At 49.7% G+C, this 19,180-nt stretch overlaps 1 protein-coding gene across 1 annotated transcript; it reads left to right on the forward strand.

Annotated features, from left to right (window-relative positions):
- Window positions 1–5,343: 5,343 nt before the first annotated feature.
- On the forward strand, window positions 5,344–7,990 carry LOC117858434 (sugar transport protein MST8). The gene is made up of 4 exons (XM_034741503.2): window positions 5,344–5,963; window positions 6,044–6,366; window positions 6,594–7,223; window positions 7,306–7,990. Exons 1-4 carry the CDS (start codon window positions 5,837–5,839, stop codon window positions 7,753–7,755), a joined length of 1,530 nt encoding a protein of 509 aa, XP_034597394.1. The 5' UTR covers window positions 5,344–5,836; the 3' UTR covers window positions 7,756–7,990.
- The last annotated feature ends 11,190 nt before the right edge of the window (window positions 7,991–19,180 follow it).

Here is a 19,180-nt window from a genome sequence, read left to right on the forward strand (position 1 = left end):
CTCTTATGTTCTCGATGTGACCATGCAACTCATGTCCGCTGGCCAGCTCACTGATCATGACTGTTGTGTTATTCTTGATCCTAATTTTTACTATGTTCAGGATCGTCGCACAGGTCAGCTGGTTGGTACTAGCCCTCGTCATCGTGATTCCTAGCATCTTTGGGAGCTTGACTAGCTTCATCTTCCTTCCACTGCGCCCGTCAGTCTAGTTGGCTCCACTTTGGCTGCTTTGTCGACCTCATCGTTTGATCAGTGGCATCATCGTTTGGGTCATCTATGTGGCTCTCGTCTATCTAGTTTGATTCATCATGGTCTTTTAGGGTACGTTTCAGGTCATGAGTGTTTAGCTCAGTGTCAGGGTTGTTGGTTGGGCAAGCAGATTCAGCTTCCCTATCATTCTAGTGAGTCTGTGTCGCAGCGTCCTTTTGATCTTGTTCATTCGGATGTCTAGGTCTTGGTTCTTTTGTCTCTAAAGGGGACTATTGATACTATATTATATTCATAGATGATTTTTCTCATCATACATGGATTTACTTTATGAAACATCATAGTGAGATCTTATCTATCTACAGACTTTTACTGTTATGATTCGCACTCATTTTGACACCTCTATTCATATTTTTCGTGTTAATTCTGCAGGCGAGTATCTTTCTGTAGCTCTTAGTCAGGTTCTCTCTGAGCAAAGCACTCTTGCTTAGTTTTCTTATCCTAGTGCCCATGCTCAGAGTGGTGTGGCTGAGCGCAAGCATTGTCGTCTTCTTGAGACCGCTCATGCTTTTATGCTCGCTTCTTCTGTTCCGCATTTTTAGGCTGAGGCTGTGCTACAGCTACTTACGAATAAGATGCCTAACTATTCTAGTCTTCATCTCTTTAGCTATATGTGCTATGTGCTTCTTGCACCACGTGAGCGCACGAAGCTGACTGCTCAGTCTGCCGAGTGTACTCTACCCAGGCTCTATAAATTCATTGGGTCCACCACTAGCCTTCTTTGCTGCACTCCTCATCAAAAAGGAACATGATCTGTTGGCGCAACCAGTGACCCAGTGTGTCAAATATTCAGTACTAGGTGGAAAACTCCACAGGAGCATCCTGTATAGTGTAGCCAATCATGTCAATGTTTATTCCCAATCCTAGGTATTGTATATTTACTATGCGAATGGATGGACGCGCAGGGGTTCAAGCACAATTTCTACAAGTGCAGCTAGACCGAGCATAGGCTCATCTATACCCCCATTTAAAATATACACACAAAATGCACTTTGAGTGTTTCTAAAATTTATGGAAAAAATGCCTACAAGTAGATAATGGATAATTACATTGACACAAAATTTCACGAAAAAGTTTGACCATACGCCTTCTGTGAAAAAAAAATACAAAGAGTCTATCATTATTGTGAAGAAAAATAATAAGTAATTTGTCTTTCTTTCGTAGCACGCATATGGTCAAGTTTTGGAAAACAAAATTGTGTGTCACCATCTACAAGAATACATTTTCCTCTCTATTTCTGAAGATGCATAAGCACATTTTTGAAATGGAGAATGAACCTTTACCCAATTTCTAGTCAAGATTCTGTAAAGCAAAAAATAAACGAGAGCAAATAAAAGGGATGATTACCTTGACGATGTCAAAACTTCCATGGAAAATGCGGATCTCAAGTGCATTGAGCCGCCACTACACGGCTGGCATTCGCCGTAGTAGAGATGCCGGCGAGCGAGCAAGGGTGTTTTGCTGTAACTTGGTGGGGGCCATAGCGGCGCTAGGGAGTAGGGACGACGTGAGGCTTCCTAATCGGTGGTGGAATGCAGTATCGAACTCAATGAACCTCATCGCTGCCTGCATGGCACCAGATCGCCGCGAGCCCGTGACGGCGGGCGGCTGCAGGGCGGAGCACCTGTATGGTGGGACCGTGGAAATGCGCGGTGTCGAAGAAGAGGCGTCCCTTGCGGAGAGCAGTTCTGGTGCTCCAGCACCTTTAGGTGCTCCCGTACTCCCAAAGAAAATAAATGCAAATGGTGCATGGAAAAATTCAACCAAAAATATAGATGCATAGACGATGTAGGATCTATGTTCATGCAAATTTTGGTGTTGAAAAAATTTTTGTTCAAGGATAAACAAAAAAGAAAAATCAGCCTATGAATAGTGCGGGTTGCACTGTTTTTCAACCCGAAACCCGTTACTGTTTGAAGGCTGGTTTCATTTTTTTTTTCTCCCAGCACAAGTATCCATTGCAACTCAAATTTTGCATGACGGTACATATTTTTGTTGCAATTTTTCATGTGCACCTAGTGGTGGGTTTTTTGAATGGTAGTGTGGAGTACACGAACCCGCGGGAGCACCACTACGTTATGTTCCATTTCTACTTTCTTCTTCTACTGGGTTGGGCTTTCGGCGGTACGTCATGCTCGGAGGCTCCTATACATCTTATGAAAGATGTATAAGAGATGACCCAGCAAATTGTGCATCATCTAGCACAACAACTATGCGCATGACTACCGAAAGTCCACCAAAACATATTTAACTGAAAAAATACTGTCAACAGTTTTTAGAAAAAGTTGGACCAACATTTCTTGAAAAAAAGTTGAGCCAACATTTCTTTGAAAAAGTTGAGCCAACATTTCTTTAAAAAAGTTGAATCCAACATTTTTTTTAAAAAAAGTTGAATCCAACTTTCTTTTCTGGCACCGGCGGCTAGCGATGGCGTGGGGAGGCGCGGCGGCGCTGAGCAGCGGCACACGGGTGCGCGAAGGGGCGGCAGCGTAGGCAGGGGAGGGAGGAGATGGCGGCGTGGCGGGACCTGCGTGGGGGTGGCAGTGCAGGCAGGAGAGGGAGCTAAGGTTTGGGTTTGATGTAGATCTGATGGATCTCGTTTTTTTAGGAATCTCGAACGGTAACTTCAAAGAATTTCCGGCGGAAGATGGACAGGAATTAATTCTCCGTCGTGCTCTCTCCCTTCGATGATGAATCAGCCCACCGATGAAGAGCCAATAAAGCCCATCAAAAGCTCGCAAATGGGGCCTAGCATCATCTCCGTAAGCCCAGTTACTGCTGCTGCTTTCTCGTCTTCAATATCAGACGCGTTTTGCTATGCATCCACATCCTGGTTGGTATATATGTATGTTTTTGCACAAGTTTATACGCTACTTACAATTATAGATTAAAAAAAGTAAAATCTTTGAAACGAAATATTATTACAGAACACCCCCTGATTTCTATGGAAAACATTATATCAGAGCTTACAATTATAGGTTACTCCAAAGATAAAAGTTCAAATTACTCGCCAAGTTTAACCTAAATCCAGATAAGTCCTTAACATTTTTTTTAAATTCTCCCCTACTATTTCAATTGGTCCAATCGGTTAATAAGGTTCTTTTATTTCTCCACACACAAGTGAGAGTTTTGGATTAAAAATTTATGGTGTGATAGCGGACGCACTACGGGAAACAGGAAAGATGCCGAGTGCCAGGGGCACTCGGCGAAGCCCCAAAAACACTCGGCAAAGCGTTTGCCGAGTGTAACACTCGGCAAACGACACACGGCAAAAATCTTGACGGCAAACACTGGTTCGCCGAGTGTTTTGTGTCGGGCACTCGGCAAAGTCTTTGCCGAGTGCCCAGAAAACACTCGGCGAACAATTATTGAAAAAAATAAAAAAATCATGTTCCAAACCATCCGCCGCCGCCACCTGCTCCTGCTCCGCTGCCGCCGCCGCCACCATCCACACCGCCGCCAGCCACCGCCACTGCTTCAAGCCGCCACGCCATGAAGCAGATCCGGTGGAGGGGCGTCGGGCGGCGGCGGATCCGGGGCCGGGGGCGTCGGGCGGCGGCGGATCCGGGGGTGGCGGGGCCGGGGGCGCCGGGCGGCGGGGCCGGGGGCGCCGGGCGCCGGGCGGCGCTGGCGGCGGGGCCGGGGGAAGGTGTGGCGGCGGGGCTGGAGGAGAGGAGAGGGGAGGGGACCCACCGGATCCGGCCTCGAGGCGCGCGTGCGGCGGCGGTGGCAGGAGGCGTGCGGCGGTGGCGGCGGCAGGAGGCATGCAGGAGGCAGGAGGCAGGAGGGGAAGAGGCTAGCAGGGGAAGAGAGGAGAGTGGGGGAAGGGGGCCGGGCCGGGGGGGGTGTTTTAATTTGTTGTGGGCCGTCTGTTTGTCGAGTGTTCTACGTGGACACTCGGTAAACGGTTGATTTGCCGAGTGTCCACCATAGGACACTCGGCAAATGTTTTTTGAAAAAAATTTAAAAAATATCCAACAGTTTCAAAAAAATACCAAATTTTCACACGAACCAATATAGGTTCTCTACTGACTATACAAAAAGTTTTGTAGTCAAACCAAACTCGACTCTAAATTTTATCGAATCCTTCTCAAAGTTACTATTCTTCTTCTGAGATGCTTCGGTTTGTAATCATCGTACATGATGAAATGTGCAAAACCTTCTCAATTTTTTTCCACAGCCTCCACGTATTATATCATCACATCATAGCAAATCTCATAATTTTCAGACTTTGATTGTTTTTTTTACAATTTAAAAATACTACTGCCACACGTTCATGGTCGTGTTTCCTGAACAAGATGTTCGAAATTTCTTTTCATTTCATGGGTCAGGTCTCAAATTGGTCCAAATAACATGAATATCATTTTTCTACTCATTTTATTCCATAATTTGAATCACTTGCAGTTCAAATTTGACTTATACCAAAAATTCCCTTGAAATGCAATTAATTAAATAAATATAGCAAATAAATTTAAAAATATACCAAATTTTAACATGGAGTACCACATGTTGTATGTGGGGAGTAGAAAAAATTTCATGGTGAAAAGAGAAAAAAAAAATTATTTTTTTGCCGAGTGTAAAAAAAAACACTAGGCAAACCCCCCTCTTTGCCGAGTGTTTTTTTTGACACTCGGCAAAGAGGGGGCTTTGCCGAGTGTTTTTTATTTGACACTCGGCAAAGCCCCGATTTGCCGAGTGTTTTTTTTTTGCCGAGTGTTTTTGGCTTGGCACTCGGCAAAGAGCTTGTTTGCCGAGTGTCCGAGAAAAAACACTCGGCAAAAAGAAAACACTCGGCAAATTTAAGGTTTCCCGTAGTGACGTCATGAGACATATTAAAAACACATTGATTTTTTTTTCATGGTTGTTTTGATACATCTAATGATAAATTAACCTTAGCGGTACAAAATTAGAGACTAGGGAAGAACTCCCTAAACCGAAAGCATGCTAAACCAATCGAACGGAGGAGCCAATTCTCATCCGTATCATATTCTGACGTGGAGCCCTATATCCATGGGCGCGATCTCCTCTGTAACGTAGAGTGCGGCGTCAGCGAAGTGTAGAGGAGATGGATCCTATTTTGCTGCACGCGGACGAGATGAGATGAGAGGGAGATGGATCCTATTTTGCTGCACGCGGACGAGATGAGATGAGAGGGAGATGGATCCTATTTTGCTGCACGCGGACGAGATGAGATGAGAGGGAGATGGATCGTGGCGGCGAGGGACCGACCGTTTTTTATGAGAGTTTGTTACCGTGGGTCCGAGGGACTCGGTCGCACGCGTCCTAGCGGTAGGATGGGATAACGGATCGAGCTATTAGTACTAGTAGCTGGCAACGAGTAGTATGTGTACGGTCATTATCCAAAAACCTTTTAATTAATAGACAGTACTAGCTACAACTCTTGCTGGATGGATTTACTTTGGGATTAGACTGGATAAGATAGGATAGGCCTCTATTATCTCTTTCTAACTCCCTTCTACTCCATATAAATACCTACGTTAACTCGACTGCCAATTCCTCCTCCCTCTCTCTGCTTTCCGGGAGTTGTTTCGGCGCATCGAGATCGATCATGGCGGGCGGCAGCTTCACCGAGAAGGGCAAGCAGTACCCCGGGAAGATGACGGTCTTCGTCTTCCTCGCCTGCCTCGTCGCCTCCTCCGGCGGCCTCATCTTCGGATACGACATCGGCATCTCCGGTAAGTTCCATCGACCATGCATGGATCTGTTGCGTTCGCCATGCATGAACTGTTCCTGATGCGATGCAAATGCGATGCAGGCGGCGTGACCTCCATGGACCCGTTCCTGATCAAGTTCTTCCCGTCGGTGTACGCCAAGGAGCAGGAGGTGGTGGAGACCAACCAGTACTGCAAGTTCGACAGCACGCTGCTCACGCTCTTCACCTCCTCGCTCTACCTCGCCGCGCTCGTCGCATCCCTCTTCGCCGGGTACATCACCAAGAGCTGCGGCCGCAGGGTCTCCATGCTCGGCGGCGGCGTCATCTTCCTCGTCGGTGCCATCCTCAACGGGTTCGCTCAGAACGTCGCCATGCTCATAGTCGGGAGGATCTTCCTCGGCATCGGCGTCGGCTTCAGCAATCAGGTGACCACCATCGAATCGATCGATTTTCTTTTCTTTTTTTTTTTTGCATTGCATGCATCCATGCATGCATGCGTAACGGCTTCCTACTCATCAGTAGAATCGCCAACCGGATGAGATCTGCTATAATTAAGATCGGATCAGATAGTATTTTAGAAAGGAAATTGGATCTAATTTGCATGCCACGTGTATTCATCTGTGATGTGAAAATAATTCCTCCGTGCATGCAGTCCGTTCCGCTGTACCTGTCTGAGATGGCGCCGGCGAAGATGCGCGGCATGCTCAACATCAGCTTCCAGCTGATGATCACCATCGGCATCCTGGCCGCGAACCTCATCAACTACTTCACGGCCAAGATCGCCGGTGGCTGGGGCTGGCGCATCGGCCTCGGGCTCGCCGCCGTCCCGGCCGTGATCATGGTCGGCGGCTCCATCTTCCTCCCCGACACGCCCAACTCCCTCGTGGCCCGCGGCAAGCCGGACAGGGCCCGCGCCATGCTCCGCCGCATCCGGGGCACCGACGACGTGGGCCTCGAGTTCGACGACCTCGTCGCCGCCAGCGAGGCCAGCGCGGCCATCGGGAACCCCTGGAGCACCCTCCTGCAGCGCCGGTACCGGCCGCAGCTGGCCATGGCCATCATCATCCCGACGCTGCAGCAGCTCACGGGCATCAACGTCGTCATGTTCTACGCCCCCGTGCTCTTCAAGACCATCGGCTTCGGCGGCACCGCCTCGCTCATGTCCGCCGTCATCACCGGCCTCGTCAACATGTTCGCCACCTTCGTCTCCATCGCCACCGTCGACCGCCTCGGCCGCCGCAAGCTCCTCCTCCAGGGCGGCGCACAGATGATCATCGCCCAGGTACCTACAAAATCATTTCCTTTTTTAACTCGATCGCTGCAATAACATTGTCGATATCAAATAACACTACTGTAACATGCAGTTCGTGCTTGGGACGCTGATCGCGATCAAGTTCGGGACGAGCGGCGTGGCGGAGATCTCGCGGCCGTACGCGATCGGGGTGGTGCTGTGCATCTGCGTGTTCGTGTCGGCGTTCGCGTGGTCGTGGGGCCCGCTGGGATGGCTGGTGCCGAGCGAGATCTTCCCGCTGGAGATCAGGTCGGCGGCGCAGAGCGCGGTGGTGGTCTTCAACATGGTCTTCACCTTCGTCATCGCGCAGATCTTCCTCATGCTGCTCTGCCGCCTCAAGTTCGGGCTCTTCTACTTCTTCGGAGCCTGGGAGGTGGTCATGACGCTCTTCGTCTACTTCTTCCTGCCGGAGACCAAGGGCATCCCCATCGAGGAGATGGACACCATCTGGGGCAACCACTGGTACTGGAGGCGATTCGTCGACGGCAACGCCAAGGTCCAGCAGATGTCCACCGCCGTATGACAGTCATCAGTCAGAAAATCGTGCAAAAATTTTTATCTAGAGGCCGGGAAAATGCCAGTCCATGTCCGTGCTGACACTTAATATTGTTCTAGTGTTGAATGTTGTTGAACGCTGATGAACATATCTTTGGGTGTCATATACATTACTGTAGTGCCTACAATGGTAAATAATATTAGGACTTAATATATATTGAGTCTGAAGAGTAGCATGTGGTATTTACCACAAATGCAGTCCACAGGATGTTTCAAACTGAGCTGAACAATCTGCACTTCCAGATTCGGCAAGTGTTAGCTTTCTGGAAACATTACTTTTCTATTTTGTATCATACCTTCGTTCCAAATTGTAGGTTGTCATAGCTTTTTTTACATATCTAGATGTATAGTAATATCTATGAATCTAGAAAAGTCAAAACAACCTATAATTAGGAACGGAGGGGGTAGAATGGCTAAAAATTATGATACTCAGCAGGAAAATAGCATGTTATAGACATATGAGCACGAGAGATGATAAGATCGAGAAGAAGACACAACTTGTTCCTAGTTGCCAATCTAATTCAGAAGTGACTACAAATATATGAGGCCAAAACATCGGTGTTCAATTTTTATTTGGAAGGTGAGTCCTGGATGATGGTGGAAAAAATATTTTTTTATGCTAATGAAAAAAGTAAAAAAAATATTAGGTGAGACGTTCTGGATCCACAAAATAAAGCGGTATAAATTATAGCGCAGCGCCAAATAAACGATATATAAGATTTCAGATGACACTTCTCAAAAGCTCCTTTTTTCATATATAACAATACATGGAAAGCTAATTGCTAAATTATTGAAGTTATCACTCAAACAATTATGAGATATTACATGTTTAGAAAATTAGAAATTGTACTATTTGTTTTAATCTTCTTGTCAATCCCTTTGTTGCTGTTCCCGGTAGGGATGCTGATAGCACCTTCACGCTCTCAGCCTCGGCCGATGTTACAAGGTTTACAATTCAGATATTCTATTCGTGTTTTGCCTCAAAAAATATTCTGTTCGTGTTTCAATATTTTTCTAAAATGCTGAACAAAATTTTCAACATGTTGAAATAGGTTTTAAAAATATTGAATATTTTTACATGTGTATGTAATACTTAAAAACTACAAATACAACAAATTACTAATCTCAAGGTTTAAGAAAAAAGAAAGAGAAAAGAACAAAAACTGAAAAAGGCTAACCTCCATTTCTAGACGGCACCACCCGGGATGCAGCGGCCAGCGAAGCTGCAGGTGGCGCACCCTCTTCATGACTCTGACTCAGCCCTTGCTGCAGCAGCTTGCTGACCAGGTGCCACCTGCACCATAGAGGGATCCAACACCAACGCCAGCTCCTCGCCGACGCCAGTAGCGCACTTTCAACATATCATCGGTACGACACAACACGCGTCTCTCCACCACCGTTCGATTAATCAAATGCAGCGAGTGCAACGTAACCTTTGTCGCAAACTTGGTATTTTAAATGATAAGGTTGCCCCAACTGAGGTTGCGCTGCAAGAGTTTGTTGACATGTTCAATCTACTAGCTGATGTGGACGCTGCTCTGAATGAGATGTTCAACCTCAACGACAACAAGGGCGAAGGCGATGGACAATGCCCTAATCAACATGGTTGGGGAAGGTGTTGATGACCTACTAGATGTGATAGTACATGAACCTGCTTGAGGTAAGTCTCCGTCTGGTGATGGATGTAACAGTCAAGTGGCGGCCAATGATGACTGTGAGTTGTGGAGTTTGCGAGGACTGAGTGGTGCGCAATGTTTGGAATACTGGCTTGATGTTTGGGGTGTGTTGAGTTGTGCAATATGTTTGTTTTGATGCTTGGTGTTGGGTTGTTATTTTTTCATTTTATTATTTGTTCAATCTGAACTTTCATCTTCTTTTTAATATAATGGGCAGCTATCCTACTCGTTCATTTCGAACCTCCGTTCATTGTTGTTGTCCGAGTATATTTAGTAGTTGTAGATATATATATCGTATACTGCCATATGTATTCGGGGAGCCTTGCCCCCCCAAGTCTTGCTGTAACGACCGACCCCTAAGCCTTCCAGTTAGGCTTGACCTCAGCCCTTAACCTTAGTCAGCTGTTTTGCTCGACCGCACCTAAGTGCCCAGTTTTCCGCCGATCCCGACCCCTGAGATCCGACCCCTTCCCGCTTCGCTCCTCTCCCGACCCCGGCGAGCTCAGTCCCCCGTCGGATTCTGCTGATCTTCCTCACCCGTCCGATCTATCCACCGATGGACCCGCGAGATCTTTTCCAGATCCCCCGCGCCAGCCGCACTCGAGTTGCATGGCCGCCTCAGAGTCTTCCTGCCCCTTTTCCCCAATAGCAGCGGAAGCCCTCTGCACCCCTTTCTGCAGAGCCTCGCCTCCCGCGCCCATCATCACGCCACCAGATCCCGGCCCCAGAGCCCGATCTCGCCCGTCTTTTCCGTCCCTTTTAGCCACAGTTGCGCCGCCCGGTCGCCGCTACACGACGATTCCTCCACCGCCAACCCCGACTGCGGCCGCGACAGTTCCTTTCCCCGCTCTGTCAGACGCCGCCCGACAATCTGTTGCTCCACGCTCTCCCCCGCGCCCGCGTTCCGCCTGTCTTCTCACCTGTGCGCCCTTGATTCTAGCGCCGTTTAACCGGTCGCTTCTATCGCCCCTTCCGCACGACGACGCCCGCTTTCCGCCAAATCTCAACCACCAGTCTACCGCTCCTACGCCGCCCTGACGGCAGAACGCAATGATCGCTGGCGTCATCCCCGGAGTTCTGCAGCACCGCCCTCTTTGCTCAATCGCCGCCCCGGCAGAGCACTCCATTGCCTCTCCCCGGCCTTCGCGCCGCTCCCCTTCTCTCTCTCCACGCCGTTTCCGTTCCTCTGCTCCAGCAGCTATAAAAGGAATGCCCCCGTCGCTGGAGTTCCCTCCGCCTCTGTTGCCTTCAGCTTCCTCTAGCTCCCTGCTCAAGCTCCTAGCGCCACCCACCCAGTTCTTGAGAAGTTCTTCTCCCAGTTCCCTCTCGGTTCCTCCAAGTCACCCAGCAGCGTGCTCCTCCGTGCTGCGTAAAAGGCTCTCTTGTGATCCGCAAGAAGCAGCGCCGCCGCCGGAGCATCGCCAGTCTTAGCCCTTGCTCGAAGCTTTAGTCCCTCCGCCCAAAGTCTGCTCCTTCCCGACCCCAAGCTTTCCTTTCAGGAAGAAGGTGAGTTGCCGACCCCAGTCCGCCTCGCCCGACCCCTCCTATCCGCCCGACCCCGGTTCCGTCTCGCCCGACCCTGTCTGTTCCGCCGACCCTTATCCGCCTCGCCCGAGGGCTTGGCTGTGATCTTTTTCTTCAACTCGAGGGTGTATGTGTAAAACTTGGGAACCCTTCAGCGCTTGCGTCTAAGGACCCCTAGTTCTCACATCCTCTAGTTCAAGGATCAGACCACTAGTTCCTTCCTACCCTTACCTTTTGATCATCATCAGCTCTCGAACCACGATCACCTCCTGCTCTTTGTCGCGAGTTTCTGGGCTCAGGCGAGCCAGTGTTGCTGTTCAACTAACCGTCTAAGCTAACCCTTGCATTGCATTCGTGTAGAGCTGCACCTCGCCGACGGTTTCTACGAGCTTCACCCGGCGCCAGAAGAAGAAGCTGTAGCCGAGCTCCTGCCCTCCGAAGCCGAAGTCGCCCCCGAAGCCGAGCAGTTCCCGTCCTCCTTGCTTAAAGGCAAGCCCCGGTTGCATGAAAGTCCTATGTGTTTTACCAGACTTGCGCATGCCTTCGGTGTCATGATTGTGCATTTACGTATAGGAGTTGTGTGAAACCCTAGATGCATGACTCATTGACCCATGATCTGAACACTAGCTGTTGGACCGAGTAGCTGCATTGCTTAACTAGGAAAACGGTAAAAGCCGAGTGATTTCCTGTCACTCGCGAGTTATAGGAGTTGCATGTTTACTCTCCTGTTATAACTATAAGGACGATGGACGGGGTAGGGTTTTGGGTAACTCTTTGGTGGTCGGATGGTAGCCCCGTCTGTCTATAAAATTTTTGCTAAGGCCCGACAGTGGTGGTGTTCGTGATCAAGTGTTTGAAAGTACTAGCCTCATACTTAGTATGGGATGAGGAAGCCTAGTACCGGATTGAACCTAGACGTGAGCGGTCGCCCCATTGTTCTTGGAACGGAGTTTCCCCTGCTGGTTGTCGCACGTGGTGGCAATGCGTGGTCACAGGACGGCAGAGGCCGGGTCTGTGGAACCTTGCACCAAAGGAAATGGGCCCGACACGGGTTAGGGGATTGATGGGCAAGGCCGACACAGGAAGCGACCTCCGGGTGCGCGGATGTCGTGAGGCTAGGTTCACCATGCATGGTTAAAGAACTCGAATCGATTCGTCTGCTTCTCACAGCTTGAGATTGCTTGATCGCTATGTCACCCTGAGTAAATGAGGAATCTAATGATGGCAATGCTTGTTGTTGTATCTATACATCTTGTTTGGCTCTATGATTGCTTAACATAGGTTGCACAACCTAGACTGGTAAATGAACATAGAACCTGAGCTAAAAACTGAAAGAGGGTTACTTAGTGTTTTTTGGCAAACAAACCCCTCAGCCAAGAAGCCTTGCATGTCTAGAAGGAGGAGTGGTCCTTACTCCTATCGGTTAAGTCTTGTTGAGCTTAGTAGCTCAGCCTTGTCGTGGCTTCTGTTTTTAGGTGAAGTTGCTGCGTCCGACCCCTCTCTGGTTGGTGTTTGGCCGCCCCAGCTCCCGCCAGGCTGGACGGTCGAGTGGGACCTCTCCTCGGACGGCGAGGAAAGGACTCAGTGATGCTCTGGCTGGCCTCGGCCAGGACATCCGACCCCGACGAAGCCTTCTGCTAGTGTTTTCTCTGTTGTTATTCTGTTTTGTAAAACTCTGGTGTTGGACTTTATGGCTAAACTTTTGGGGTAAAAACTTGTTAACTTAGTGGACTTGTTGTATTCTCTGTAACCACTCACCTTCGTGTGGGTTTGCTAGACTCGATCATGTTTAAGTGGTTAAATCGGATGAAATCCGACGGCACTTCGTGTTAGCTCGGGTTAGGCAGGAGTGTCGCATGTTAGGCGGCTTAACCCTGCTTATTCAAGCTAATTCGAGGTGGTTCCGCCACAGCTGGTATCAGAGCCGTGTTTAGCATCCAGAGAACCCAATGAGCCCTAAACACTTCTTTGAAAAGGATAAAAGTTGCAAGAAACTTTTCGAAAACCTCGTACGATCGTTAAGGATGGCTTAGTGCGAGAGGCCCTAGGGGATTTTGGGGTTGTTTTAGGTGACTAATAAGTACTTGGTTATTTTGCTAACTCTTCCAGCACTTCGCCATGTCTATCATACGTGTGCCGAGTTCCGCATCATGAGTATGCGAGGGTTGATAGGGAGCTCCATTCAAAGGACCCTATCTTCGCGGTTGCTTTCGCCCACGTCTATTATACGTGCGCAGGTTCTGTATGTGTTCCATACGAAGGTTGATACGGCTCGATTCCAACGAACCTATCAGCACGGTTGTTTCGCCACGTTTGTCACACGTGTGCCGATTCCGCATCACGAGTATGCGAAGGGTTATACGGATCCATTCAAAAGGAGCCTATTTCCACGGTTGAGTGTTGTCCATGCAGCCTTAAACGCATGGGTGCCGTTCCTATAGTGAGCGGTAATGTTTGAGAACGCTTTCGTGGGTGCTGGCACGAAAGGTTCGTGTGTGGTGTTTCCTGCAGGTTGCTAACTGCGCTCGTTAAGAGACGTTGCTAGAACCGACTAGTATTATAGGGAGAGACGTACTGTTGCCTTGTCACCGGCGCTGACCGCGTAAGACCCAATGTTCGGGCAGTTGTTTTTGGTTAAGAGTACGGTAGGCCGTGCATGCGTCATACCTAAAATCTGTAATGTTTTCTTTCTCAACAGTAACCCTGTTCGGAAGAGTTCCTTTGGATCTAAGGATTTCTAGTCGCTCTCGGTGAAACCCGTCTGTTTTTCTGTCCGACCCCTGATCCTTGGATCTATCTCACGTGGTTTCGGTTTCTTGGTTCCAGATGGCTGTTCCCGGACATGTGGTTTTTGGAGCGGACGGTACCTTCCAGTCAACGTGCCTGCATTTCGAGGGATTTCCCGCGATTTTGTGGGATACGCTGAAGTGGTTTGGGTATCAGTCCCCGCCCTTGTATGCCGGGCGGTTATATATGGAACAGGGCATTCAGACGTGCCAGGTGCAAGCGTTGGTACCACCTCCCCTTGCACGGCCCGACTGGCCCTCTCTGGGCATAATAGCCTATGGTCTCGCTCTGGAAGACACATGGGAATCCGCCGCCCTTCAGTTGCTCACCCAGTTCTGTCAGTTGCACCCTGTGGAGATCACGCTGGACCCGATCGGTCTCTTTCCCGTCAGGAGTCGGCTGGACCCGGCCTGGCTTGACCGCGTCGGAAACATCGAGGTGTTGGCCACTACCTGTGCTATGGTCACCATCTCCACCAACGTCCGGTGCATGGCCGCCCTCTACAGGTTGATAGAGCTCCAGGGAAGAGCCATGACCCTCTTCACCTGTACGGCTGCAGATACCCACGGTTACCTCCAAGCAGCAAGAAGAGACATGGTAGGCCAAACCTACCAGCTGATCCAGCGTGGTATCCAGATCCACGATATGCAAGATCGGATCTCCGAGCTAGAAGGAGAAGTTGCCGACCTCGTGGGCGGCATGATAGAGCTCTCGGAGGAAAAGATGGAGGTGGAAATGGAGCTAGCAGTCGCCAATGCCCACCTGGAGGAGCACCAAGCCGAGCTCGAGGATATGCATGCCCTCAACATGCAGCTCGAAGCTCAGGAGGACCCTGAGGAAGACGAGGGAGCGTCCAGCATGGACATAGAAGAAGATGGCGCCCCTTCTCCGACTCATAGTGTCCATGGGTAGCTTAAGGGTTCTCAGGGAACCTTCTTTCTTTTTGTTGTACTCCTCGGCAGCCTAGATTTTGGAAAGCTGTAATAGGTTAGCCTTGAGTTGAGTACTCCCTGTGTTGAAACATCGCTGTGTATAAAGTCGACCCGGTGCATAGTTTTATCCTTTCCGTATGGTATGGATGCTAGGGTTGAGTAAGTTGCGCCTAGCCCTATGCTGTTTTCGGGGAGCCTGTTCAGCTGGCTGACCCTAGTTTGTGAGCCAGAGTGCGCCGACCTTTGAGGCAGTCTCCGCCTCGTCCGACCCTTTTCAAGTACGGACCGTGTCCGACCCCTTGGTTTGAGCGGATCCGATCACGGGAGTCTGTATGTGGCATGTGTTGCCTGAAGTGGAGTACCAGGTCAAATAGAGGTTACCTATGCCGAGAATGGGAGGAATGTGCTTCCTCTATGAGGACGTGTGATGCACCATTGGCAAGAGTCGCATTGAGGGATTTAATTCATACGTTCCATTTGTTGGAGTACACCTGAGGTTATGAAATTAATGGGGCGTTAACTCTTGCAGATGGCGCACCGCACTAGGTCTGGATCTGTGCCCAGTGGTAGTAATCAGCGACAGGATCTTCCCCCGCCCCCGCCCCCATCGCCATTGGAGGCAATCCTAGCAACTCAAACCGAGCTGCTAAGGCATCTGGTGCAGGGACAACAGCAACAGCCACAGGGTGGAAGAGCACAGCAGCAGCCGCATATCGCGCGGTACGAGGACTTTCTGGGGACACAGCCCCCGCTGTTCCAAAAGACCCAAGAACCGCTCGACGCTGATGCATGAGTTCGTACGATCGAATCCAAGTTCGAGCTCCTCACCGCTCCATGCCCCGACAACAACAAGGCGCGGTTTGCAGCTCAGCAGCTGCGTGGCTCCGCACGGCTTTGGTGGGACCACTACCATGCCATGCTACCTGCTAGCCACGTGGTCAGTTGGAACGAGTTCAAGACGGCGTTTAAGGCGCATCACATTCCCGAAGGTCTCCTGGAGCGCAAGCTCAACGAGTTTCTTGCCCTCACTCAAGTAACTCGGGATGTGCTGCATTACGCCCAAGCTTTCAATGACCTATGCCGTTATGCTGGCTATCATGCGGACACCGACGAGAAGAAGAGGGACAGATTCCACCGAGGACTAAGCTTGGAGCTCAGGGAAAGGCTGAACCCCATCAGGGTGGACACCTACAACGAGTTGGTCAACCTGGCCATCTCTCAGGAGGACTGCATGCAAGCTCTCAAGGCCGACCAGAAGAGGAAGGCCTCTGTGGCATTTCCGAGCCCGTCAACTCGAAGGTTCCGGATGATTCCTCCACAAGCCCCTGGCCGACCCCAGCAGTCAGGGAAATGGATCGCCCGACCCCCGCCGGCAACAATGCCTCGTTTTCCAGGCTTCCAGCTGCAAGTGCCCCGGCCGACCCTGCCAACGCCACCTCGCCCGGCAGCCAGTAATCGATGTTTTACCTGTGGCAATGAAGGACACTTCGCAAAGGACTGCCCCAGGAACAAGAATCAGCAGCAAGGTCAGAACCCTATGGCAGCCAGAGGAAGAAGGCCCAAGGTACAAGTCCGACAAGGCCAACTCAACTACACCAGCTTGACCGAACTCCCCGAAGGTGCGCCAGTAATGACGGGTACCTTCCTTGTTTTAAATCAAGCTGTTGTTGTGTTGTTTGATTTGGGAGCCTCTCATAGCTTTATCGGGAGTAAGGCAAGGGAAAGATGTGGGCTAAGTGTCGGTCACACTAAGGAACCTTATGTGATCGCCACTCCTGGAGGAAGGATAACGTCGGATCAGGTCGTTATTCTTGTACCTCTCTAGCTAGGTCCCACCCTCTTCAAAGAAAACCTTATCATCCTTGACCTAGAAGGCCTAGATGTCATCCTTGGCATGGATTGGATGGCCCGACATCATGTTGTTCTAGATACATCAGCCCGATCTCTTTACATCAGCTCGCCCTCTCATGGTAGTTCTACCCTATCCTTGACCCATCCTGAGTCTTCGACTCCTTGTGCTTACCCTCTCTTGGGAGCCCGTCTAGAGGACCTCCCTGTTATCTGTGAGTACCCTGATGTGTTTCCAGAAGATTTGCCGGGTATGCCACCTGATAGAGAAGTTGAGTTTTCCATAGAGTTGATTCCTGGCACAGCCCCGATATCTAAGAGACCCTATCGGATGCCACCCGCTGAGTTAGCCGTGTTGAAGACCCAGTTGCATGATCTGTTGGAAAAGGGTTTCATTCGACCCAGTACATCGTCTTGGGGTTGCCCCACCCTGTTTGTGAAGAAGAAAGACGGCAGTTTACGGATGTGTGTGGATTACCGACCCCTCAATGCGGTAACAGTCAAGAACAAGTACCCACTGCCACGTATTGATGTCTTGTTCGATCAGTTAGCCGGAGCAAAAGTGTTCTCCAAGATCGATCTTCGTTCTGGTTATCACCAAATCAAGATTCGACCTTGCGACGTACCCAAGACAGCTTTCTCTACCAGATATGGACTGTACGAGTACCTAGTCATGTCCTTTGGACTCACCAATGCACCCGCCTATTTCATGTACCTTATGAACTCGGTGTTTATGCCCGAGCTGGACAAGTTTGTAGTGGTGTTCATTGATGATATCCTAGTGTACTCGAAGGACGAGGAAGAGCATGCCGACCATCTTCATATAGTTCTCCAATGGCTGAGAGATCACCAGCTCTATGCCAAGTTCTCCAAGTGTGAGTTTTGGTTAGATAGTGTCAAGTTTCTAGGACACACTATCTCGAAGAATGGTATTGCCGTGGACCCCAGCAAGGTGCAAGAAGTCATGGAATGGAAGTCTCCTACCTCAGTACACCAGATCAGGAGTTTCCTTGGACTTGCAGGTTACTATCGGCGTTTCATACCGGATTTCTCCAAGATAGCTAAGCCGATGACCGAGTTGCTGAAGAAGGAGGTCAAATTTGTGTGGGACACCAAGTGTGAAGAGGCCTTCAAGACCCTGAAACACTTGCTGACCACCGCCCCAGTTTTGGCTCAACCCGACCCCTCTAGGCCGTATGACGTATACTGTGATGCCTCTGGCACTGGACTCGGATGTGTTCTTATGCAAGACAGCCGAGTCATTGCCTATGCCTCACGTGCGTTACGACCTCATGAGCTAAACTACCCGACCCATGACCTTGAGTTGGCAGCAGTGATACATGCCTTGAAGATATGGAGGCACTACCTAATGGGAGCTCACTGCAACATCTACACCGACCACAAGAGCCTCAAGTACATCTTCACTCAAGCCGACCTCAACATGCGTCAGAGAAGATGGCTGGAGTTGATAAAGGATTATGAGTTGGAAGTGCACTATCATCCTGGCAAGGCCAATGTGGTAGCCGATGCCCTCAGTCGCAAACCCCATTGCCACTGCTTGTTGTCAACAGCCTTCACCAAGACTCTATGCCACGAGATGGGAAAACTAAGTTTGGAAATTGTTCCTCATGGAACCCTTGTTCACATCACCCTTGACTCAGTTTTGGAGGACCGAATTCGGTCAGCACAAGTTAAGGATGAAGAAATAAAACGGATCATCAGTAAGATCTCAGTAAAGGATAAAGGATATAAGCAATTCCGTCAGGACAAAACGGGAGGTGTGTATTATGGAAACCGACTAGTAGTGCCCGCCGACCCCGAGATAAGGAAGCAAATCCTAGATGAAGCTCACCTTTCCAAGTTCTCAATCCATCCTGACAGCAATAAGATGTACCATGATCTTCATCAAACCTTTTGGTGGAGTGGAATGAAACCAGAGATAGCTCGTTATGTTTCAGAATGTGACACCTGTCAACGTGTCAAGGCCAGTCATTTGAAGGTCGCAGGAACCTTGCAGTCGCTACCTATCCCCTCTTGGAAATGGGAAGACATCAGCATGGACTTCATAGTTGGATTACCCCTTACAACTCAACGGTGTGATTCCATCTGGGTTATAGTGGACCGTCTGACCAAGACCGCACATTTCCTTCCTGTTCGTACCACCTACACAGTCAAGCAATATGCAGAGTTGTATCTCGACCGTATCGTTTCCCTACATGGTGTACCCAAGACCATCATCTCTGATCGAGGAGTTCAGTTTGTGGCCCGTTTCTGGGAGCAATTACAAGCATCTATGGGCACCAAGCTCATCCGAAGCTCAACGTATCATCCTCAAACCGATGGCCAAACCGAGAGAGTTAACCAGATTCTTGAAGATATGCTAAGAGCCTGTGTTATCCATTACGATAAAAGCTGGGACAAGTGTCTGCCCTTAGCAGAGTTCTCCTACAATAACAGCTATCAGGCCAGTTTGAAGATGGCACCGTTTGAGGCCCTGTACGGCCGGAGATGCAGAGCACCCTTGAACTGGTCCCAACCAGGAGAGAGACAGGTTTATGGCCCTGACTTAGTGGCCGAAGCCGAAGAGCAAGTGAAGGTAATTCAAGCAAATCTCAAGACTGCCCAA

The sequence above is a fragment of the Setaria viridis genome, chromosome 5 (assembly GCF_005286985.2).
Source record: "Setaria viridis chromosome 5, Setaria_viridis_v4.0, whole genome shotgun sequence".
In the NCBI taxonomy this organism is placed as follows: domain Eukaryota; kingdom Viridiplantae; phylum Streptophyta; class Magnoliopsida; order Poales; family Poaceae; genus Setaria; species Setaria viridis.